This window comes from Gallus gallus, chromosome 7 (assembly GCF_016699485.2).
Source record: "Gallus gallus isolate bGalGal1 chromosome 7, bGalGal1.mat.broiler.GRCg7b, whole genome shotgun sequence".
Taxonomy (NCBI): Eukaryota; Metazoa; Chordata; class Aves; order Galliformes; family Phasianidae; genus Gallus; species Gallus gallus.
Window position 1 is genome coordinate 26441353 of NC_052538.1, and position 24504 is coordinate 26465856.

At 47.6% G+C, this 24504-nt stretch overlaps 1 protein-coding gene across 2 annotated transcripts in view; it reads left to right on the top strand.

Moving 5' to 3' along the window:
• The first annotated feature begins 868 nt into the window (after positions 1-868).
• Positions 869-24504, top strand: part of PDIA5 (protein disulfide isomerase family A member 5) — a 91999-nt gene continuing 68363 nt past the window's right edge. Inside the window, exons 1-3 of one of the 2 annotated variants that reach the window (XM_422097.8) lie at positions 869-1718; positions 11319-11445; positions 14712-14799. In XM_422097.8, coding sequence (XP_422097.5) covers positions 1182-1718; positions 11319-11445; positions 14712-14799 — 752 coding nt within the window. In that variant the 5' untranslated portion in view covers positions 869-1181. Of the gene's footprint in view, positions 1719-2269; positions 2683-11318; positions 11446-14711; positions 14800-24504 lie in introns of those variants that run through there. The other variant, XM_025152431.3, reaches the window with a different exon arrangement.

Here is a 24504-nt window from a genome sequence, read left to right on the forward strand (position 1 = left end):
AGTGAGGCTGAGGGTTGCCAGCTCCGTTTGCAGGTTGACCAACCCAGGCCTTCTGCAAGTGGGAAGCAGGGCACAGCTCCGTGAAATGACTTGCTGAAGGTTATCCAGCTGTGACCAAGGACAGCGCACACAGATTCAGCTGCAAAAGATGTCACAAAAGTGTAAACTTTAACAGTAATAACTTTCTCTGTGTGCATTTCTGCTTTGCAAAATTACATCTCTACCAAGGGACCTGTTAATGTCAGAGGCATTCAGTTTTCATGATCGCCGCTTGAAGCGATCAGTCAGCTGCATGGATCTACAAATTGCTCCCTTGAAGCCATCCTCATGGCACAATGCTCAGGCGACAGCCAGCCGCCAGGATCAGACTTCAACAGACACCTTTGATTTCCCTTTGATGTTGCTGCAGTGAGGAAGAGCTCCATGCAGCACTGGGCAGGAGGTGTGGGTCCCGGCAGGCTCTTCTTTAGGGTTTAACATTTGCACGTGGGGACAACTGGCTAGAGAACAGGTCCCACTTCTTAAGCCTCTCTTCCAGTTAGCTTCCATCTCCCTTTCTTCACTTTGTGTTTCCCTCACTCACCTCACACCCTAGACCTAACACCAGCAGTTGTTTTTCAAAAGAGTATGACAAAATTGCATCAACCCCTTTGCCACAAGCAAAGGCCCCGTGGAGGGATCTGGACAGGCTGGATCGATGGGCTGAGGCCAGTTGTGTCAGGTTCAACAAGACCAGGTGCCAGGTCCTACACTTTGATCACAATAACCCCATGTAATGCTACAGGCTTGGGACAGAGTGGCTGGAAAGCTGCCTGGCAGAAAAGTATCTGTGGGTGTTAATTAACAGCCAGCTGAACCTGAGCCAGCTGTACGCCCAGGTGGCCGAGAGGGCCAATGGCTTCCTGGATTGTATCAGCAATAGTGTGCTGGCCAGGGCACAGCTTGAGCGCTGTGTTCGGTTCTGGGCACCTCACTACAAGAAAAGTATTGAGGTCCTGGAGGGTGTCCAGAGAAGGGCACAGAGCTGTGAAGGGTCTGGAGCACGGTCCTGTGCAGAGAGGCGGAGGGAACCGGCATTGTTCAGACTGGAAGAAGCTCAGAGGTGACCTTATGGCTCTCTACAACTCCCTGAAAGGAGGTTGTGATGGAGTTGGCCTCTGCTCCCAGATAAGAGCCATGGAATGAGAGGGAATGGCCTGGAGTTATGCCAGAGGGTCAGGTTGGGTATTAGGAAACATTTCTTCTCTGAAAAGAGTGGTGATGCGCTGGAACACAGGGAAGTGGTGGAGTCACTGTCCATGGAAGTACCGAAGAGCTGCGTGGAGGCGGCACTGAGGACTGTGGTCAGTGGGCAGAGCGGGGACAGGTTGACACACTACATGATTTTAGAGGTCTTTTCCAACCTCGATGATTCTACGACTGTAAGCCCAGCACACGCTGGGAGTGAGGCGGAGGCTCATGTCACACCGCCCCGCGGAGAGGCCCCTCGCGGCATGGCGGGCGCACTCCCTCAGCCCTCCCGGGGGCGGCGGGGCGGACTACAACTCCCGGCATGCCCCGCGCGGCCGGGCGGGAGCGGCGGAACGCGCGTGCGCCGCCAGACGTGGCAGCGGCAGCCGCAGCCCGCAGCGCTGTGCTCGGCGATGGCTGTGCCGGGGCAGCGCGCGGGGGCTGCTCGGTGCCGCGGACGGTTCCCGCTGCTGCTGCTCGGGCTGACGGTGAGTGGCGGCGACCGGACCGGGGGAGGGGTGAGGTGACGGCGGGGCGGCCTCGCGTCCCGGCCCCGGGGCGCGGCCGGCGGAGTTGGGCGAAGTTGGGAGCGGGACGGGGCCCGGGGCTGGGCGCGGCGGTGCTGCCGCCTGGCCGGGGCTTGGCGGGGCGGGACGGGCACGGCCGGGGCGGCTTTTCTCCAGGTGTTCCCCAGCCCCGCTGCCCTGCGTTTCTCTTAAAAAAAAGAGAAAAAAGAAGAGCCCCCCTCGTCCCGGGGGCTGCTCCCGCCCTGCCCGAGCTGTACAGCAGCCCCGCTCGTGCTACGGGATGCGGGCGGTCGGCGCGGGACGGGGGCGGTCCCGGCGCGGAGAGCCCCGGCTGCGGGGTCGGGTCCGGCGCTGCTCCCCTGGCCGCGGGTCGGCGAGCGGCTCCCAGCGTCGGCTGAGCGCTTTGAAACGCGCCTTCAACTTGGCTGACGTGAACTATAGTTCTTCGTAGACAAACGGAGTTAATCATTGACGACAAATTTCCTTAATGTCCTTACGCACGCCGGATCCGAGATCCGCGCGGTCTGGGAGCGCTGACCTGGTTCGAACACACCGGGTGCGGACTCGTGGCCGCGGCCGAGGTGGCCCTGCGCGGCCCCGGCTGCGTCCGTACCCCCGAGCTCCGCGTGGAGGCTGGGAGCGCTCCTCCCGTGGCTCGGGTCCTGGCTTGGAGCGGGGCTGGGGGCCGGCTGAGCTCCCCCGAATGCCGGAGGTGGCCGTGGGGCTTCCCCACCTCGGGCGCCTCTTCCGCACACGCGGCTCTTTGCGAGAGCCGGGGCAGTGTGCTCGGGGATTAAGCGTGTGCTGCGCTGCGGGGCTGGACTTCCCTTCCTTCTAAAGCTGTGAGCGTGGAGGGTGATTGGTATTCTGCCGGCTGAGGCTGCAGGACTTCTCCCACTGTAACGTTTGTTCTGTGTTAATGCAGGTATTTTTCTGCGAGGTCTCTTTGTACGTTAGAAGCTACTTTTCCTCCTGACAAAAGAAGCCTTTCTGCAGGTGGATGTGTTGTTTCCAGCCCTCCTAGTTGCCCTTCTTTGCACCTTTCCTTTTGCAGACCTGTTGCCTTTGAGCTGAGCGGAGTGAGCCGCCGTTATCAGTGGCGTTATCTGATGCCATTGTCATTTATCCACATTATTCTCTGTTCCCCTTCTTAATTTGCCCTGGCGTTTTATTTGCGCTGTGATGCTGCGTGCTGAGCAGATGTCTCCATCGAGCTGTTGATTCAGCTAATTCCTTCCCCTTTCCCGTGTACAAGTACTTTAAATTATTTCTTCCAATTTGCATTCTCTCGCACTTGAAGGTGTGATTTTTCATCTTGAAATATGTAACTCGCTGTATGCCGGGATTAAAAGCAGCCTACAGCTGTGACATTGCAAAACCCGCCTTTGGGTTTCGCTTGAGCCCGTGTTTGCAAAGTCAGTGGGGCTGCTCGACAGAGATGTTCTCAGTGCTCAGAGCTAAAGGCAACGCGGCTGGCTGGGGGCAGAGGGTAATGAGAGCATTGTCTCCTCTTGGCCATGCCTTGCGTGATGTTTACAGTTTGGGCTGACACAGTTCTTTATGTACCCAAATGTGATTTATGTGTGGTTTTTTTTTTTTTTTCCCTTCTGGAAATGCAGAGCGCCAGATGTGCATCCCAGGTGCATGCTTAGTGCTCCTGAAAAATAGGGGCACAACCCCAAACTGGAGGCAGCTTCCGTGCTTTGAAATCCTTATCTCTGTGGGACTTCCTGTGTTTGCGCAAGGAAAGCTGCATGCTGGGTGGACGAAATGCTTTGGGATCTCCTTAGGAAGATGCTTGGTTGTCTCATGCATCGCAGTAGATTCAGGGTGCGTGCTTGAGGAAGGTACTGTGCTGATCTCTGGTTTATTTCTTAAATGAGCTGGAGTTGTAGGGAAGCTGTGGTTTGGGTGCTTCCCCATTGGGTTGGCTGAGCGGTTGGCCAGACCCTGTGCTTGAAGGACCAGACTTACTGTTGGAGGCATGGAGAGGGAGTTCACCGATAGGGTGAAGTTGCCATTGAGGAGTCAGGTGCTGTCCCTTCCCAAACGGAGCCCAGCAGGATCACACACCTGGGACACGTTTCCCATGCAAACACGAAATGTTATCTGAGGCCAGCATGGCAAAGATCAGTTAATCCTCTGCCTGTTGGTTCAGTGGCAGGGAAACTGAGTCAAGAGAGCTTGGCCAGCTTACAGCTTTCAGGAAGCACGAAGCTGCTTGACCTGCTGCCGCTTGAGTGCTGTGCTTCAAAGAAAGGCTTTGAAGATTTCAGGCTTCCAGCTCCCGGAGTCAGCAAGTGCCTGATGGTGTCACTGCTATGCGGTGCTGGGTAGGGCCTCTGCAGTGTGGCCTTCTGGCAGGTATGCAGGCCTTATGGAATGATATGTTGAATCCTAATGTCATTTGAGCTGAAATTCCCTTTAGAAGAGCTGGGACGTTGCGTGGTCACCAGGAGTGATGGTCACCAGAACTGCGTTCTCAACACTACGGGCAATCAGCCACGGACAGTGCTGTTATTGAGCATTTATATTTGCTTTTCGGTGGCATTGTTCCTTGAAGTGGTGGAGTCACCATCCCTGGAGGTGTTCCAAGAAGTGTGTAGACGTGGCACTGAGGGACACAGTCAGTGGGTGTGGTGGGGATGGGCTGGCAATTGGACTTGATGATCTCAGTGGTCTTTCCCAACCATACTGATTCAATGATTTCAGTAAAATGGGGGTAATGAGGCCTTTCTGTGTAGTTTCTGGGGTGATTGCAGTCAACCTGTCTCTCCCCTCTCACTTCCAGCTCTCAGGACACTGTGAGCAGCTCTGGGATCATTGGCTCGTGCAGGCATTGCCTTTGCTTTGCCTCTCACAGAGCTCTGCTTTTCTCCACGAATCCCGCTCCTGCTGTCGAAGTTAAGCTTATTTGCCTCTCACCTGGCAGAAAAATGTGAGGATTAATTAGTTAATATTTGTGCAGTGCTTTGAAGATAACGATTGCTGTATGAAGTGCTAAGGATTCTCAGATGTCATCTTTTTTTTTTTTTGCCCTCTCTTCTTCTTAAGTCCCATTAATAGTGGTTTTGTCTTCTTTTTATAGCCTCTCCTACACGCTGCTTGTGCTGGGCGACAGTTCCTTTAACTTCTTCAAACCCAGTTTTTGGTGGGGGGTTGTGTGGGCCATGCTCTTCTCATGCCCTGAGCTTCTGAAGCTGTTCCAATGCGTGTGTTGAGAAGCAGCATCTGACACGTTCCTTCACCAGCAGCTTGTTTCATGTGTTTTGCAGTAACGCTTGGCTTGGAGAGAGTGAGTCGCACGTCCCTAATAAGGAGAAAGTCCTTTGTCAGCGTTAGTAATTGACCCTATTACAGTCAGTTGTTAATTAGCAAATAGTTGCCTTTTTTTTCCCTCACTAAGCATTTGAAAACCGGTGATAAACCGTACAATTAATTGGCTACGCAGAGCTTTGGAACCACCTTCAGTACAGGCTATTATGCCTGTAGCTTCTGTTCCTTAAAACCCAGTGTTTAAGAACAATATGAACAGTGGAGACTAGGCAAATCTTGACGTCGCCATGGTATTTTCGCTGTCTTCTATATTTGGAAAGTGAACATAGCTAGTGCTGCATCAAGTTGAATGCTTTATTTGTTGCATTTTCCAAGGTAAGTTTAAAGAATACGAAGCTATCCAGTCAGGATTTTGATTTGCTTTCCTTGGTGAGCAGAAGAGGACGGGACACTTGCCTCTTTCATATATGACCCATCACAGTGAAGTGCTGGCAGTTCTTTTGTTTTTAGTATTTTATTCCTCGCATGACTTGAGGTGAGAATTAATCGATCTGGATTGTATGCAGAATTGGAATGCATTCTTCCATGTAGCTCATTACCTGTTCTCTTCCCCATCCTTCAAATAATAAATCATAGAATCGTAGAATGATTTGGTTGGAAGAGACCCTTAAGATCACGTAGTTCCAACCTCCTGCTACAGGCAGGGACGCCTCCCTCTGGACCAGGTTGCTCAAATCACCACTTGTTTGAATTGGAAGAGACCTTTAAAGGCCATCCGGTCCTACCCCTCAGCAACGAGCAGGGACCCCTACAGCTCCATCAGGTGATCAGATCCCCATCCAGACCTGCCTCGAGTGTCTCCAGGGACGGGGCATCCACCACCTCTCTGTGGTGTGCCAGTGCTTAGCAGGGCCTCCAGGTACGGTTGGGTAGCGAAGACAACCCTGTTTCCCCTCATCTGATTTGATTAAAATGTTTCTGCAGCTATTTTGGATAATAATCATGAATGAAAACAGGGGACTGTCCTACATCTCACTATCTATTGTGGAAGACGTTTGTTACAAATGGCTCAGTGATCAAAGCAGCGCAGCCCTGAATGTAAATAGCAGCAGAGGGAGGACTTGAGTGAAAACCAAGCAATTATTGCACAAGGTCAAGAGTGGCTGGTATGATAAAAAAGGAAGATAAAACATCTGCAGTCAAACAGTGATTCTTGTAAACAAGAGAGCTTTGGATTTGAACATCTTGTATTTTTAAGTTAGAACAAATTGGGGGGGGAAGGGAGCACCATGTCTGTGCCCCTCCTTCTCTCGCCTGGAGGTGGCCGGTGCACTGCTGCACCCTGGGACCTGGCTGTGCCCATGGCTTGTCTGCAGGCTCACAGACCTCCCACAGCATAGGGATATTCCTTCAAACTCACGTTCCGGAGTGAAGCGTGTGCTTTGCTGTGGGTTTGTTTTGGGGACTGAGCAGGAAAGGAAAAGCGAAGTCTGGTCTTGTTATTGGGATTTGTTGCTTTTTTTTTTCCCCTCCTCACTTTAACGTATCGGGCGAGACATCTTTTTAGAATGTGAACTACTCCCCTCTGAAAGAAATCAATTATGAAATTAAATTCTGTGATCTGCACTGCTGCTTGAAATTCCGAGGCAGGTTTGATCTTCAGCTAAATTCCCATAAAATGCCTTGTCAGGCACAATCTGTTTCATATACGCAGGGTCACTCTTTGACCATATTTGCAGTGGGTTGAACGCTGTTGTCCCAAAATGAAAATGACATCAGTGGGCGATTTAGCTAAGACAGAACTCAAAGTCAATATGTTGCTGCAGGACGGGCATTTGGAATTGTGGCTGTGTTGCTGCTGAGCAGCAGTTGCGCTGCAATCAGCGCCGTTCACATCACCCGAGCTATTCCTGATGAATGGTGTGCAAATTGTCTCCCTAATTATACATGCAAGTGTTAGTGCGTGCATAAAAATTGCATGTTGACATATGGATTTGGGCACTTAAGCACTGGTTCAGCCGTGTATCCCTTTGTATTTTTTAAGCGCAATTTGTGTCCAGGGAAATGCATATTTCATGCTCTTGAACTGGGAATGAGAGAATAGGACGTAGTTTTTCTGTCACTTTTGCAGTGCTGCTCCTCTGATGGTTCCTCCTTACTGGACTTGGGTTTGTATTTTCCTGTTTTAATTAAAACTGTGTGTTTCCATGGCCCTTGATACAAACCTCTCCTCCAGCTGTGCTGCTTGTCCATAGCGGGAGTCCGTGCTGCTGTGCAGCTTCTGTGGGGAGCAAGTTATGAATTGAGGTGAGAATTAAGGTTGAGGTTCTGTGGGAATGGAACGTTTGTTCCATTTAATTTGAATAAGGAATGTAAAATATGAAAATATGTTCTTGTGTCGGCTTAAAAAATATTCCCATTTTTCATTCTGAAATGAGATTCAGAGAAGAGGAACAACTTGGGGAGTAAACTCTGCTTTCTCAGGTCCTTGGTGACTTGGAGAAAGCACGGCCTGAGGGATGACTGTTTTCAATAGTGTCAGTCCTGGCTGTATAATTAGCAAATAGTTATTTGCCTGTAACTCTCTTTGCCTCTGGGTTTCTGAAGGCTCAGGTTTGTCTCAGGTGCTGCTCTAACATTGGGGCTGTGGAGTGCCTGGCTGCTGGTAATGTGTGTGTGCTCAGCAGCTCTGCAAGGAATCGCTGGGGAGCGGGGGAAGAAAAGGGAGAATTAAACCTTTCTGACTCCTTCCACCTAGCTTGCAAGATTATGTATTTAAATACGGGCTTTGATTCGAAGAGCAGAGGCAGAGCACATGTTTTGTACCTTGTGTTCAAACAGCAGCATCTCCCAGCAGGTTTGAATTGACTGTCCTGAGGGATTTGGTTCACCTGTTTTACCTGAGAACCCTTGATGCATCTCGGATCAGATGCTGCCATCCTGTGAGTGACGTGTGACCTACGCAGAGCAGCACTGTGACAATGAATTCCCATTCAGCTCATGAGCTGGGGGTGCTACGCAGATGAGAAGTGCTCCAGGTCTGCATTTCACGGTCTGTGGTGTGTATGCCTTTTTGTGAAGGTCTTCACCGAAGTCCCCTGCACCTTAGGCTGGGGGGTGATGGCTGTATTGGGTGCAGCTTGCAGAGCAACCTCGGGAGGACCCATTTTGCTGGGCACCGTGCAAACACGGCGTGAAATAGAACAGACCATCCCCCAGTTTCACTGCAGTTCCTCATCAGCAGAGCCCTCTCAAGGAGGGATGGTGCAGGCGTTGATGTGGTCCTTACATGCCTTCTGCTTTGAAGGCTGCTGAGGGAAGCAGCTTCTCATTCACCTCTTAGGTAAAGCGTTTGGAGTCTTCCTTAGCTGTTCCGCGGTGGTTGTGAATAGATTTTAAACCTTTAGGATGCTCGAGTGACAAGAGGCTTTAGCTCAGTTCTCTATTAGTTCCATTGGTGTGATGCATCTGGAAGGAACCTCCTGCCCAGGAGGAACGGACATCTTCCATGACATCTTTTTTTAATAGGAGCTCTCCTCCTCTCGTGCCCTGGATTTAAAGAAGCAGCAGCGTGCCCTCATTCGTTTCTGCAGGAGGAAGCCAGAGAGCACAGAACTACTGAATTCTTATCGCTTTGCAAACACAGCGCAATGCAAATGCTGGTTGGAAGGCGTGAACTCCTCGGTGCAGCCGATAACCTCCTGGTGCTGTGCTGCTGCCTGAGGTGGCAGCCGGGGCACTGCTGCCCTGCTGGTGCTTTCGGCTCAGATCAGATTGGGTTTTGTGACAAAAAAAAAAGGCTGCAACGTTAATCTTAATTAAAGGGAAATGATGATTTATTGAGTGGGGCTGATAGACGTGCTTGTGTGCGGTGCCTTTCTGTTCCAAGCTGGAGTGCCAGAGAGGGGTGCTGCAGTCAGACCACAGCAGTGTGAGCATTGTAGTGGTACCCAGGGAGAAACGGGGTGAGGTAACAGTGCATCTTTGCAACACGTTGTGCTCGAAGTGCTGCAGTTCCACCAGCACGGCGTGCTTTCTCTCAGTGGCAGCGCAGGCGAGGCAGTAGTTAAAGCTGTCACTGTTTCCAGAATCCAATTTTTCAAAAGGTTTATAGCTCTGCCATTATAACAACAGCAAAAAAACCCTTCTGAAATGGCCTAAACAGCCTTTCCATCTGGTAGAGACGTGAGATACATGTGCATTCAAGCTATGGGTGGAACTCTACGGATGCTTTAAGCAAAGTTCATAATACCATGCGGTGTCATATTGAAAGTGGCTTTTGTGTGTTGTTTATTTTATTCCAATTCTTTCTTATCAGCAGTGAGTTCAGACCTACTTCTCCTGATTTAACTGCAGGTTTCTAAACCAAGGGCACAGGCTGCAGTTTTGCTTTTCTCCTGCTTTCAGTGCAGGTTGAGTTCAGCCTCCTGTATCTGAAGATAGAAATAAAACAGTAGGACACTTGAATGACTGCATAAAGTTGTGGGGAAAGTGTTTAAAAAAAATATTTAGGATTAAAGAGATCTGCTCATAAATCCATGTTAGATTAATCCTTCCTGTACAGCTCCTGAGTGCAATGAGTTTTAAGCAGGAATTTGAATGCCTGTGTCACCTCGCTTCACACAACTGTGTTTGTCAGCATTGATTGGCAGCACTGTGTATTTATCTCACAAAATACACAAGTGATTCACGTTCACCAGCCTGAAGGAGGAAGGTTGAGCTCTGGACATCTGGCTTTGGAGGAATGAGTGTATCAGATGACATTAAGCATTGGGATTCGATGGAGCAGTGCTATGCAGTGGGTTGACCTGTTTGCCCTCAGCCTGCGCCGCCTCTTGTACTTTTGCATTGTACATTGCAGGTGTATCTTAGAGCAGCTTTTCCTAAGCATGTCCTGAGGTTGCTTTGAGGATGGCAGCCCTTCCAGCTCAGCTGTTTCCGTGTACCTCCTTGCTCCATGTGAAAAAACTTCTGCTTCTTTCAAACTGTGTTTCATAGGTGCCTCTTGGAGGTGATGTTAGCAGATGACTGGGTTTGTAATGAAACAGTGCCTGAGGCTGCATCTCTGACTTGGGTTGGCAGAGTGCCTTGTTTCGAATGCTGCAATCTGTAGCACAGAGGGTGCAAGGAACGGGGCCCTGCTTCTTCCCAACCACCCTGGGCCTAAGTTTTACAGCCCAGTTGGAATGAGGCCTGATCAAAATTAGTCCTCTAATTAAGGAGATGCGGAACCTCTTTGTGTGCGTTAGGCAAATGAATGAAAGCTTTTAGCCCAGCAATTAAGTGTTAAGGTTTTACTGTAAGGTGAATGTAAACTAGATAATTTCTCCGGCTAAGCTTCCCATAATCATTCCATTAGTATGAATTCATTACTGTGCAGAAGGAAGGCGGCGTAGCCTTATGGATAAGATTATTATTATTATTGAAGATTATTGCAGCACAAACGAGCACTGGAGGCTTTGACAAGGTTATGGCCGTGTTTTGCTAGTTTTACTTTATGGCAGAGTAAAAGACAAATTCTGCTGTGGAGCAGCTGTGATTTTAAGTAGGCTAGAAGATGCCACAAAAGAAGTGATTTCTTTGCCTGGATGCAGAGACCAAGAGACGTGCCTATGAGGACAGTGGGTGCGTGGTTGGTGGAAGCCAAGCCCAATCTTGTGGCAAAGGCACTGGGATGTGGGGTGGCTGCTGGAGGGCTGAGCCCTCATCCCCTGGGGGAGGATAGTTGGGATGGGGCTGTGCCTCTTAATACAGGCACAGTTGCTTAGAAATTCTCCTTTTGTTTCCATCATCTGCTTTGTGTCAGCTTGGGTTAGTTATTTAACCACATGGCTCTTGCTGCCTTCTGTAGGGTGTGGAAATATTCAGCTGGGTTTTCAAAGGATTCAGAGAACCAGGGGCAAGAGGGCTTTCAAAGTGGTATTTTGCTGTTCCTCTTGTTAGGATATATTAAATTTATGTAGGAATTTTTATCTAATTACCTACCTAAGGAACCAACTTCTAAAGGGGATGACTTCTAAACTGAAAACATATTTCCGGATGTTAAGTTTACCTCATCTTTCCACCTAAGATTGCTTGCTGGGAGAGGTATCGGTCCAGTTTCAGTAAATCATGGTAATGATTTCTTTTGTTCATTTGTTTTGCTGGTCACATCAGCACAATAGTTTATTTATGGCAGTACATCTCAAGATTGTGAAACAGATCAAGGCAATTTCAAGAGCGGTTTGTGTTTTATTTCTCAGTGTGGAAACTATTCCTAAAGTTTCTGGCTTTGTTTTTCTGTAGGCATTCCTGCTGGCATTTGGGTACTCGTTGAAATTGTCTCCTCTCATAGAAAAAATAAGCGACCACAAGGATTTTAAGAAGCTTCTCAGGACACGAAACAACGTACTAGTGCTGTATTCCAAATCTGGTGAGTTCCTTTCCTCCTGAACGACTCAGGTCTTTCAGCCCAATAGTGTGGGTGTGTTTGTGGATATCCGTGTGTTCTACTCAAATGACCGAGCTCTTTGTCCTCACTGTTTGCTCTGTGTTACCTTACGTGACTGCAAGGTACAGCACAAGGGCTTCTTTAGGAGTAGCGTCCTTTGTTCTACTGCACAGACTCCTGATGTCTCAAGCTAGAAGGGGCTTCTTAATTTGATGTTTTAAGTGCTCTGTAACACTGGTGAAAATGTACATTCTGGCTTTGTGTCCAAAAAATGGCTGCTGATAAAAGCCATCAGTCAGAGCTTGCTGGTGTGCTTACCGCAGTAGTTGGCGAGTTTCGATTTGCTGGTGGCACTGAAAGGCTTAATGAATAGTTATAGTTCTGAAATCAGCCCGTCTTTGCTTTTGACAGCTTTGGATGTCCCACGGTTGTCTTTCAACTCTAATGAACAAAATATAAAAATAAAAAATGAGCTGCTTGTATAAGAGGGAGAAAATGGCTCACTTCACATCATGCCACCTGTCCCCTTGAATCTCTTTGCCGTCTTCTCTCTCATTCAGGCTTCCCTACTTGTTCACTCTTGCTTATATCTGTCTGTTTGCTCTTCCTTTTGCTGTGTTCTGCTCTTTCCTTCATCACCTCGTTTATTTTGGTGTTTTTTTCGTGTGCTGTTTATTTGTGGCACCGTATAAAACAAAGAAGCAATTTTGAAGCTCCATGCATAACTTCAGGATGCTGTTGTGGCCATGCAAGACATTGGAGGGCAGGAAGAAAAGCCCATTGCTGAGTTGATTTTCTTTATACAGTTTGGCTGTGTTGTTATTTTTTTGTTGCTTCCCTTTCATAGAATCATAGAATGGCCTGGGTTGAAAAGGACCGTAATGATCATCGAGTTTCAATCCCCCTGCTACATGCAGGGTCACCAACCACCAGACCAGGCTGCCCAGAGCCACATCCAGCCTTTTCTTTTCTCTTGGACAAGTGGTACAAGGTTAAGTTTTGCTTGAGGGTTGCATCCTCCCTTTCTTGCCTGTTGCAAAGGTCTTGGTTCAGACATAGACAATGACATCAGGAGGATCGCTCTGGGTTTGTAGCACAGCAAACCAGAGCCGTATGCGGGGTCCCAACCCCACCCCCAGTATCAGAGAATTTTGCAGACAAAAACGTGTGGATGCTGGGATAATTAACTTTGTTTCCTAGAGACGGGCTTATTCTGTGACAGTTAAAATGACAATGTGACAATTTTTGTTAAAATATTTGCGTTTTGTTCTAATGGGAAATTTTGAGGACTAAAACGTGGACAACTGGTTTTTCAGAAACAGGTTCAAAGTGAAAGTCAGGAAAGAGTTTTGAACAGTGATTTTTGAAAGGAATGCTTTAAATTAAGAAAAAAGAAAGACATCTGTATTATTCAGCTTTTTAAAGGGAAAATTTTCTTTTTACGCTTAATACTTTAAGTGGTGGTTGCTTTGATTTTTTTAGTAGCACAACCAGAACACTTTGGCTGTGACACTCATCAAATAAATGTTGCCCTATGGGCATCGTTCAAAAGGCGTGTTGTGGAGATTTCTTTTTTCTGTTTTTATTATTTAATTGGTTGGTTTTAGCAGTCTGAAGCACCGCATGCAGAGCTGGCAGTGGGATTAATGTTTCTCCCTCGCACAGTGATCCTTGCACAATTAGAAAGCTCTTGCATAACTGTCACCCAGTTAAGAAAAAAGGGGAGGGGAAAAGAAGAGGAGAATACAGAGATAGGAAATTTTAATCCCAGATACATACCCTCTAGCTGTGATGAGCAATTGGCCAACAACCGGTCATGCTGCTGAAACAAGGCTTTGCTTCTCAGTGGAGCATGACTAGATGAGCATTCCTATCTCACGCAGAAAATGTGCTGGTTTCAGGAAATATCCTCACTTAGGGGGGACGTTTAGTTCATCCTACCAGCTGGATGTCCTGCCATGGCTGCTCGACTAGTGAGCCTTATGGGAGGAGTCTGTCCGTCCCAAGTGCTTGTGTTCATTTGCCCTCTTTAAAGGGAACTTGTCAAGCTGTTGTGTTAATTCTTTATGCTATGAGTGCAGGAAGAATTCCCCCTTGTATTCATGTCCCGTGTAGGGGAGAGGTGGCTGTTGTGCATTACCACAGCTATGCATTACCAGCACTTTGGCTCTCAAGAAAATCCTACCCCAACAGGAGTGGCTGGAGGCTCTGATGGCATCAAGGCCCACCAAGACTGTTGAATACAAGGAAGCTGCTTCTGCCTCAGGAGCCTTGGGATAAAAATTCCTAAAAACTAGAAATTATTTGAGGGAAACAGAACTATCACTACCTGCTGGGTCTACCTCTGGTCATAGGCCTTCGCTTTCTTCACTCTTGGAGGCAAGTTATTGGTCTAAGTAGATGTTTGATCCAACCCAGTATAGTCTCTCTTGTACTCGATTAGTTGATCTAGTTGTGGAACAGCAAAAGGTAAAGTAGTCCAAGGATTTCTATATTTTGTTTATTGAGGCAGGAAGCAGTCTCCACTAGAGACTGTTTGGGGAGTTGGTATTTGAGTCTCTATTTTCTTTCTTGCGTGCTCATCCAATTTTTCTTCTCTGTTTATTTTTAATACCATTTATAAGAGTGTTTTGGAATGGAAATGTTGTGCAGAAACTTCACACGTGGCATGGCCATTATAAGAATCTCACTTGAGTGTGCAGCCAGTTTCTGAAAGGAGCTTTTCTGGGTGCTTTCTGCTCATAGTTATGAGCTCGCCATGACCACTGGTTTGGCTGTCTCCCATGGTTAATATGGGAATAACAGCCTGGTATTAGGTAGGTATTACAGGAGTGGGACTGAGGCAGGCAGAGACACTGAATGAATTGCCCTTACAGCTGATGGAAGTTCTTAATTAAGGGCTCTAATTAGCAAGCAGTGGTGCAGACCAGTTTGTGCCCAGCTGTAGCAAAAAGACACTGTTGGATAGAAGCTGGTTTGCAGAAGAGAGCACGGTGTTGCTCTATAGATATAGGTCAAGGAATGCATGAAGGTATGAGTTTGACTGTTAAGGGGAAGTGAGAAGGGAAGGAGCCACCTGCTGTAGCTGTAGCCAGTGTTTCTTCTGCTTTACAGAAGATTTTGCTGATCCCTCTCTTAGCAGTATCTTCAGATTAGAGAAGTTCCAGCGCTTCAGAACAAAGGAATGCACCATTGTATTCTTCTCTGTGGAGTAATAATGCTGTTGGTGACTTTTTTGTTTCTTCCAGCTGCTGCTGCGGAAAGCTCACTCAGGTTACTGTCCAATGTGGCCCAGGAGGTGAAAGGACGAGGTACTATAAGCTGGATAGACTGTGGGTATGTGATTTGCTGTTTTTTATCCCCCTCCCTCCACCCTCCCCACTCCCTTTTGGCTTGTATTGCTGACTTAGCTCTTATCTCTTATGGTAGCACTGAAACTTGTTGCCTGTGACTGAACGCACACTGCTCTGTGCAGTTTCTGCATAACCACAGGGAGCCTGCATCTTACCACCTTTGTTCTTCCTTCGTGCAGTTGGTGGGGGGTTGTTTTTCCCCTATGGCTGGTTGTCACTTCTGTGACAGTGTGTTTCCAGCCCAAAGCTGGAGACCCCAGCTATGGCATTGCCTTTCATGGGGGCCACATAGCATGGAAACACTGCTGCAGCTTTCCCACAAGCAGGGTGAGGAAGAATCCCACATGTTACGCCTCAGCTGGAGGGCAACACAGTTCTGCTCGGACAGCAGATGTTGCGTGTGCAATAGGGCTGGTTGATTTTAAAGTGCCCAAACATTTCTGTTTCTCAGGAAAATGTACTTTCTTCTAAAGAGCTTCCTCTGTGCATGTAGGCTGTGCTTTGTGGTTTACAGATCTGAAAGCCTCTGGTGTGGGTCTGCCCAGTAACATTACCTATGGTTTTAGTTTATGTATCATAGAGCCTCTCTGCCTCTGCAGCTTTGCATACAGGTAGCAGATTTCCTTCCCTGATCTGCAGAGGAACAGCTTGCTGGCTTCCTTTGTGTTTGGGTGGATTGCTGTGGAACGAACAAATTGTGCACTATGCACAAATCTGTCATCTCTGCAAATCATGTCATTCCTTTAAAAGCTGATTTTGGATCTGGTCTCCGTCCATCAAGTAGTGACCCAGAGTGAGTTGCTGGTGAATCACAGTTCACACCTGTTTCCACCTGCCAAATAGCCAGTAAATAATGCATTGACACTGAAGAGGAGAAAGTCACATGGAGACCTGGCAGATCTCTGAAGACCAGGATCCTTTTCTAACAGAAGTGCTGCTACACAACTTATCAGTGTTGGTAATGAACGCTAGTGAATAGGGTACTGGACCAGGTTCTTGGCTTTAGTTTCTTATCAACTGCTTTTGTGACCGTTTTCTCTTCGTTTCAGGCCACCTCTGTACTGTGAGGTTGGTTCTTATTCTGTGTGTGTGTGCACGTGGTGTGTGTGTACAGCTGCTGAACGATGTGGCTATTTGGCTCTTGAAAATGCTGCTGTAATGCAACTAAGCAATAACCAATAGCTTGCAATAAATCTCTAGGATTTACTTCAGTTCTGGGTTGAGGAAGGAAAGATTCAATGTGGAAGGCTTCCATCTGAAATCCAGGAAAGTGCTGGCACTTAACAGTTCAGTCTTTGTTCCTGAGCTTGTAAGTGATGGCGATGGGGAGGGTAATGCATTTGCTCATTTTTGCTGTAAAGGCAACTCGATTACTCAAACTCTGATGTGCTTTCCCTTTTCTTTCTTTATAAAATGTTTTCATCTAAACCAGATGTTGAGGAAGTTACTTGATCTATTTAAAGTCTCCTCCAGGAATGCTTTAATACACTTTATAAGTAGCTTGGTCCTGTGCCTCCTGTCTCCCCAGGATGGGGAACTACTAAGTGGAGCTTCCTGTCCTTAAGGAAAGGTGAGTTGTTCCCTGACAGTGCGGCCCCCTGTTGATGGTCATGCTATAAGAGCTTCTAAGATGTAAGAATAGACTCAGGTTCCCAAAATGTACTTTATTGCTTGCAGTATCCCAACTGTATTTCCTCCTGCTGAGGGCTGGGCTGTGGACAGTGCAGTGAACGTGGCAATAGATGCAGTTCTCTCTTGGAGGGTTGAGCAGCATATCTTTGGATCACTAAGATGGGAAGAACCTGGAAAAAACAGATGGCCTGTCTGGCTGTGGCTGGGTTTTTGTCAGAGACTTTTGTTCTGTCCTTGCCTCCTGCAGAGAGGTGTCTTCACCTGGAGCCTGTCCTGTGGAGCTGGTGGGCTGGCGTGTGGCAGAGGATGCCTTGGTGCACGTGAGGGAACTTGTGCTTGAGCCTGGCCCAAGTTTTATGATTGATTTACTTGTTAGGCCTATGGAGCATTCTGAAATCAATCTCTTATTGCTGAGATGACTTTAAAACTTCTTTTTTCCTTGATTTTTTTTTTTCCTTATGGCTTTCTTTTTTCTAATATGGGTAGCTGCAAACTGCTGTCTGCCTCAATGCAATGATAACATGAGGATGCAGGAGTGCTGTCTGTCACTGGTCACAGAAGGCTGTTTGTAGGCTCTGGGAACAGCTGAGCGCTGCCAGAGGCTCTCAGACCATTCTCCCAGCACAAGTATGCTGTGAGGCTTATTTGTAACTCTTCATACTGAAACAAACAGCACACAGATGCAGGGATATTTACAACACAAGCTCGAATTGTTTCACAAATATTGACAAGAAATGGCTAGTTTGGCAGTAACGTTTAGCGGGGAACTTTGGCTTTATTCTGCATATCCCACTGCAGCAGACTTGTTTGCTGTTAGATCCAAGCACTGGCAAGGCTGGTGTGCAGTTTGGAGCTGTGTTTTGTCTGCTCCCTGTGGCAATAACAGCAGTCTTATTCTCTACTGGCTGTGGGTTTGGGTTTTTCTTGTAATCCCCCATCCTCCCTTATTTCATGGGAGGAAAAAATGTACTGCTGCATTGATGGAAATCACTGCTCATTGTTAAGTCTCAGTAGTTACAGTAGTGCAGCCTGTATTTCGGCTTAGTTGAGTCTGCAGGCTGGAACAGAGGCTGGACTGGAGCTTCCACTTCCAGGTTGAGTGGTGTCAGGAGTATCAGAGAGATGGATTTTCAGCACAGTCTGGGAAAGAATGCTGTTTTTCCTGCAAAAGGTGGTTGGTGTGGGGGAGAGGAGGCTGCCATCTGACTTGTGGCTTTGCAGAGGGATAGCAGAGGTCCCAGAGCACTTGGGCTTAGGGGGCGTGGGACTGGGATGTGCTCTAGTGCTGGCTCTAGTGCAGCCCATTCAGCATTAGAGCAGTTGCCTTCTGCTCCTTTGTGCTGAGATACGGCTCCGTACGTAATTAAACACGGAGTTCAATTATGAATAGAAGGTCCACAAACAGTATAAAAATATTTTCTCATCTTTCAATGTCTTAATTAGGAATTCCTCGCTGAGATACTTGATGTTGAATGAAGAGATGTGAGAGATGATAGGAAATTGCTGAGATGTAGTCTCCTGTGTGGTGGCTTCTTTCTGTCGCTGTGGATTGAAACAGAGCTGTTACCTTTTGGTTATTTTATTTGTATGCAGGCTCCCCAAAGAGCTGTGGGTGCCTCACTGAGCACCTGGAGGTGCTCAGGGTCAGGTGGGATAGGGCCCTGGGCAGCCTGAGCTGGTGGGTGACAACGAGCCCATTGCAGCAGGCTGGGACTGAGTGGGCTTTGTGGTACCCTCCAACCCAACCATTCTGTGACTTCGTTACCTCCTCCCTGCAATACCTTCTCTTTGGTGCTGAGCTCAGGCAAATGGGTAGCAAGGGTAGGGTGCAGTGCTGCACATTGATAAGTCTCATCAGTGTCCCAGAGAGATGGATTGGTCTTCTGGAGAACAGCGGTTCTCAACTCGGCCACTGAGTTACTGCTTTTCGTTCCTGCTATTAAAAAGAGGGGTATCTGTGTTTGCCAGGCAGTTGGATAAATACTGCCTGATTCATTAGTCAATGAGTTTGGAGACCTTTGGAAAATGGTACAGCAACACAGATGAGTGTTGCTTGTTTAGTGCATTCAGATGCTATTTGGTAGATGTGAAATCAAGCAGAGGGCTGGATTATTTATTGATTTATTTTTACTAGCAAGCCAATAGGAGTTCTGAAAGTAGAAGGACTTCTGCATGAAATAGAAACTCCTGCTAGCAAATCTTTGAGGTGGTAAGTAGAAGGCACAAAGTGTAGTGCTTGTGTGAACACAATGAGAAGAGCTTAGTGCTTCAATGGAAGATAACATTTTTGCTGTGTGTCTCTGAAGCAAAGGCTCAGTCCTGTCTTGTGATTCCTGAGATCTGTTTGATTTTAGCAACAATTCCCACCAAGTTGTGTGGAGTAGGACTCACAAAAAAGTACGTATTTCTTTGGCTTGGAGTAGGTACTCCCTGCTTAATTGCATGGTTCCCCTTCCAGCAGGTCCCAAATACAAACAAAGCTGTGTGATTCCCATCTGCTGCCCAGTGCCCGTGCTTGGTGTTAGTACATCAGCCTAATGGGAAGAATAAATGCCATCTGGCTAAAATGCCTGCCTGATTTTGGGTTGGTTTGAATCCCACTTTCCTGCTTCTGTGTCCTGTGTCATTCCTGTAGTCTTTTCCCCAGTGACTATTTAAAATGTTGCAATCCAATAACACCTATCATAAAGGTGAAGTATTTCCTTCAGCGTTTGTTCTCCATGTTGGGATGGGAAGGCAGCTCTTTTGAGTCTGTATATCTAAACATCTTCTGGTTTAGGAGACACTCAATCTACTATGAGTTGTTTTTTTTTCTGGAATGCCTCCAGATTTCAAGTTTTAAATGAAAGCTTCCTTCCCCAGCTTCCAATTTCTATTGCTTTGATACAGGAAAGGCTTTACCTATATGCAATCATTGGAATAGGAGAAAGGAATTTCAGAAATAAGGTTACTGACGCAGGTAGCATTAAGTGTTGTTTTGCTCTTCAGCTTCTACATTCACTCCTATAAAGCCAATCAGAAACAGGATTTATTTAGGAGTAAGGCTGGCTGCTCATCTTCCTTCCTGCACTTCAATGTTAAAGCTGATGGAAAGCTTTGCGATCACAAATAAAAATGACCAGCTTTGATGGGGAGGGAAGTGGGAAGAAGGAAGCAGTGTGCTTGCAGTGGTGCAGCTGCTCCCATCCAAGCAGGTTGCAGTGCCTGTGTTCTGCCTTTTCCTCCTGCTGCCTCAAAGGTCTGTTTGCAGCAGATCCAGGGTAGGTATGCCAGGTATCTGTAAGGAGCTATTTGCGAGTGTGGTTATGCTGACAGTGTAGTCCTTACATGGCTATGATATTTATGGCCTATTGGGCATTTGCAGCATAGATTTCCAATGCCTTCCTCCTGTCTCTTTCATAACCTGCCCATGAGGTTAAAGCCACTGCTCCTTTAGGTCCTTTTGTTTTATGGTCAGAGTGACTATGCAGGAAGTGCTGTTCTGTTCTCAAAAAGTCTCCTTTAAGGTAAGCTCTTGGCTTCTAACATAGTAAACCTGCTTGGTCTGGTGCGTTGTGCTTATTCAGAAGCACAGTGGTTAGCTGCAATCCACTATAGTGCTGTATATAGAAGCCTGGTTCCGTACCAAAATTTCAGCCACGTGTGCCAATGGCTTGTGGTTTGCCTCCAGTTACTTGTTAACTGTGAATCTTCAACATTGCTGTTTGTCAGTATGAAAGGAAGAGTGAATGAGCTGAGAGGTAGTGAGAAATCACCTCAGTTTTCCTGAAGTTAGTGCTTCGTTTAAAAGAAATTGTCTACATGCTCTCCAAGCTCATCTTGCAGCTGGAGATGTGAGAGAGACTGCAGAGGAACACAGTGTGCTGTGGCTTCTGTGCCTGTGGAGAGGCATCCAGAACCTGCCTTTGCGTGCTCCTACTTGGTGTGCATTCCAAGGTAGTATTAGTACTCCTGTCCCATGCCAGAGGTACCCCTCTGCACCTGCCTGGTGAGGGTTAGGGGAGGTCTGGATGTGTCTGATGAAGATGTCTCTCTTCAGAAAGGGAGTTCAAGTGATCTGCATTTCTAGAAGATTCTGTGGTAGCTCCTTTGCACCTTATTTCTGTGCAGCTGTGGGTACTGCCCAGTGCCTCTTACAAATTCATATTCCCATGGACTGTACCATTCATCACTCACTTTCAGTAGGGGTGGAGCTTGTAGAATGATAGAATCAATAAGGTTGGACAAGACCACCAAGATCGTTGAGTCCAACCATCATGCCATCCCCACCAAGTTTCTCAAGTGCCACATCTGCACATTTCTTGAACACCTCCAGGGACAGTGACTCCAACGCTTCAAGGAGCAGTGCCATCGAAAAGCAAAATAAATGGTCAATAACTGAGCGATGTCCGTGGCTGGTTGTCCATGCTGTATATCTTCTTCCTTAATTAGTTTTGTTTGATGATACCTGTCACCTCTTGGTCTTAGGCTTCTTTCTGCTCTTTGCCTTGCTCTTACTTCTAGTGAAAATTAATCTGATGGAATCGAATTTTGGGAAAGTCCTTCTTTTTAATCTCATTCCTATAGATTCCTGGTCTCTCTAATTGACTGATGGGCACAGAGAGCCATTTTCATTGGCTGCCTGCTGATGCTGCATCTCCACGGCACCGGCATTTTTCTACTTGCATTTCTGGCACTTTTAGAGGGGTTTTTGCAGCAGGAGGCTCTGAAGATCACCCTTTGAGTCACATAGTGGCTTTATGCTGTGCTCTGGGGAGAAAAAACGAACTCTAAATTCAGATTGGAGGCTGTCCCATCAGTCTGCTGGTCCTAATCCTTGAGTCTTGCCATCATTGTGCTTCCCCTTTCTTGTATTTGTGCTCCCCCAACCCTTAAAAGATTCGGGCTTTTCATCCGCTGCCTTGTTCAAGCAGCTCATGCGTTCCCTGCTCTGGAAACCTGTTGCTGTTGTCACTTCTTTGTAAGTTCATTTCCATGTGAGATCTAGAGCAGTGACAAAGCATTGCTTCGTTTTCAAAGACAAATCCTGTATTTTAAGCTTCCTATGCTTATTTCTTCTGCATCCGTCTCTCTTGGATCCTGCTCCTATTTTGTTCATCTGCCACTTCCTAAGCCCTACCCTTGAGCATAGCATCGAAGCTCCTGTCTGCTCCAAGAGGTACAGATCTACTTTCTGTTTGAGTAGATGTGAGCCATTACCATCCAGTGGATGCTTAGCACAGCTCTTTAGAGAAGTGCTTTTGCAAGCTAGGCTGATGGATTGAGAAGTGTTTTTTTTGTTTTTTTTTTCCCCTTTTATTCTCCTATTTCAGATCTGTCTTGAGAGTGTTACAGCCAAGTCTGGGATCATCAGAGAACAGGAGGAGCGTCACAAGTGGGACGTGCTGTGAGCAGCAACGGCTGCAGTAGCTGTCAACCCAGACTGGGAAGGGAAGTGGTGCAGAGGCAGTGCCCACAGCCTGAGAAGAATGGGATTTGTGGGGGTCCATCTGGTTTCAGTTGGTCACGTGGCTTGTGGAAATTTCTGGCATCAGTGCCCCTTCTGCTGTCTTTTTGGGTCACAAGCTCAGTGAGTTGTTTGGCAGGGTCTCAGCTCCCTGCTTTCTCAGGATGTTCGTCAGTCTGTTGTCTGCAGAGGGTGCGCTCTGGAGGACAGCCCGAGGGCACTGCAAAGGCTGTGCATTGGGCTGGGAAGCCCTTTGTGGTAATTCTGAGGGCTGCTCTGAAATTGCAGGTCCCTGAGGATAAAACTGGAGTTGTGCTCTGTATGATGGTTTTCGCCATAAGAGAATGAAAGCAATTAAACAACAGAGGCAATAATGAGAGAGCACACTGCTAACCTGATGGCAGCTTTCACTGATGCCTTCCAAAGCATTTTTCCAGCATGGGAAGGCTTATTTTGTGTGCAGAATGCCCTGATCTCAGTGCTTGTATCTTCTCCTTCCCTGTCCAGTCTTGTCTCTTCCAGCTGCTGGGACAGTGCAGCACAGCCTCCATCCTGCTGGTCTGCAGGTGCATCTGGAACGTAAGGGATGCTGAAGCATGGCTTGCATGCATTGCTGAGCCCTTTTTTTGGAGATGTGCAGATAAAATCTGTTTACAGGCTGAGAGGTCTGTGGTTCATGTGGTTATGTGTTGTGCTGATAGGAAAGCGAGATAGTATCTGTGTGAACAAATACCATGACCTTGGTACTTAAATCAATGCTGCCACAGTGTTATTTATTACTCACTTCACTTAAACCAGAAGGTTTGGTCCAGGCTGCACTTCAAGGTTTTGTGAATGCCAGCACCACTGAGATGATGTGGCCACACACAGCACATGCACTTGGTGCTGCTCGTTGGCAGCAGCAGACATGAGCTTCTCCTGAGGGCAGTTCTGGCATTTTCTGAGCGGGGATCTGACGGTTGTTCTAGCTTCTCCCTGCCCACAGGCTGATGTGGCTGTAGGGTCGGTCTCTTACCTTGGTGAGAAGCCAGCGGTCGGCATTCAGTGATAAAGGGAGCATGTGGGCAGCTGCAGAAGATCTTGTTGGTGCTTGTGGGAAGGAATGGTGCTGCAGGTGCTTGGCTTTACCCTGCTGCCTTCAGGACCTGCCAGGACAATACCTGAATTTCCTCTGAATAGGGATTGGCCACTGTCTCTTAGGTTCCATCCTGATTGGACTTGTTTTGTTTTTAAAAACCATTGTGGACCTAGTGCAGCCCAGTTCCTGCACCATATTTTTGCATTCCTCCTGTCTTGCTTTGGCCTATGTTCGCTCCCTTTCTGAATTCTTTTGCCGCAGTGTGGCAGGGCCCTTTCTCTGGGTAAGCTCCTGCCACCAGGTTCTCACCACATCCCCATCCTTCTGGCTTTGAGCCTCCAGCTCCCCACCTGCGGGCAGAGCATCACACACTGTTCTTGAGCAGCGCCGGTGGGAGCGTGTCCCTTTCAGGTGCTGGCTTTGCTGACTGTGATCCGGAGCGGTCAGAGCTCTGTTGCAAGCCCTGCGGCCTCCTCCCAGCCCGGCAGCAGATGGCTGCCTGTGCAAAGTGATCGCTCATGCACGCTAACACTGACAGGGGACTCCAGAGGTTTGCAGGGAGCGCTGCTGTTGGGGCTTTCTGCCAACTCCATCACAACCCCAAATGACAGAAAAGCCAAGGAGGCTGGGATGTGCCTGGCAAGGGGTGAGGTGTTCCTGTGATGCATGCTGTCCTTGTCGTTCAGACTCCTTGCTTAGGTAGGTCAGCTTAAAAAAAAACAATGAAATGAATGGTCTAACAAGCTGCCATGGCTTTGCTTCTCCAGCAAAGGAATGTTTTGAACCTCCAGGCTTATTCTGTAGGAATGGGGAGCTTGAGGATTGTGTTTGTAGGAGATGAGGGTTACCGTACCGCTGCCCCACTTGAGATTTGACCATATTTTGCTGTACTGCATATAGGGTGAAACGGGATGAAGGTGGACCCCTTCAGCAGTAGCACAGGTGGGATCTGTGGGGTCCAAATTGCTCTGTCGCGAGGCAGCCAAGAATGGCTGTTGGTGGCACGTCGCTGACCCATCCTCAAGCTAGTGTTTCCTGAGCATAGCACCTTGGCTGGGATGGCAGAGGGCTGATGTTCCACCCCTACCTTCCATCTGCAGCCCTTCAAACAAACTCTTGCACTGCCTCTTCAAGTGGTGTAATTAAATTGTAAGAACCGGAGTCCTCATTACCTTCTCCCATGTGAGAGTTGAGGAGCTCATCTTCAGAGAGGCTGTTGGCTGAGATCCAAAGGAGACAAATCTCAGAGCAGAGGCTGCATCTGTGTTGATATTTACTCTCATTAAGGATAATGGTCATTACCAAGTGCCATCAGCACAGGGTCGCTCTCTGCAGGTTATTTCTGGCTGGCTGTAAGCGGAAGCAGAAGAAAAAGCAAAATGTGTCTATCTCTGCCATTTCTGCACATCTTTTTTTTTTTTTTGCTTTTTCCAAAGAAACATTAATACGACATCTGAGTTGGTGGGTCTGGCATGTGCAGAAATCTGCACTGATGCATAAAAAAAATGTTGATATATATTTAGAGATCTCCT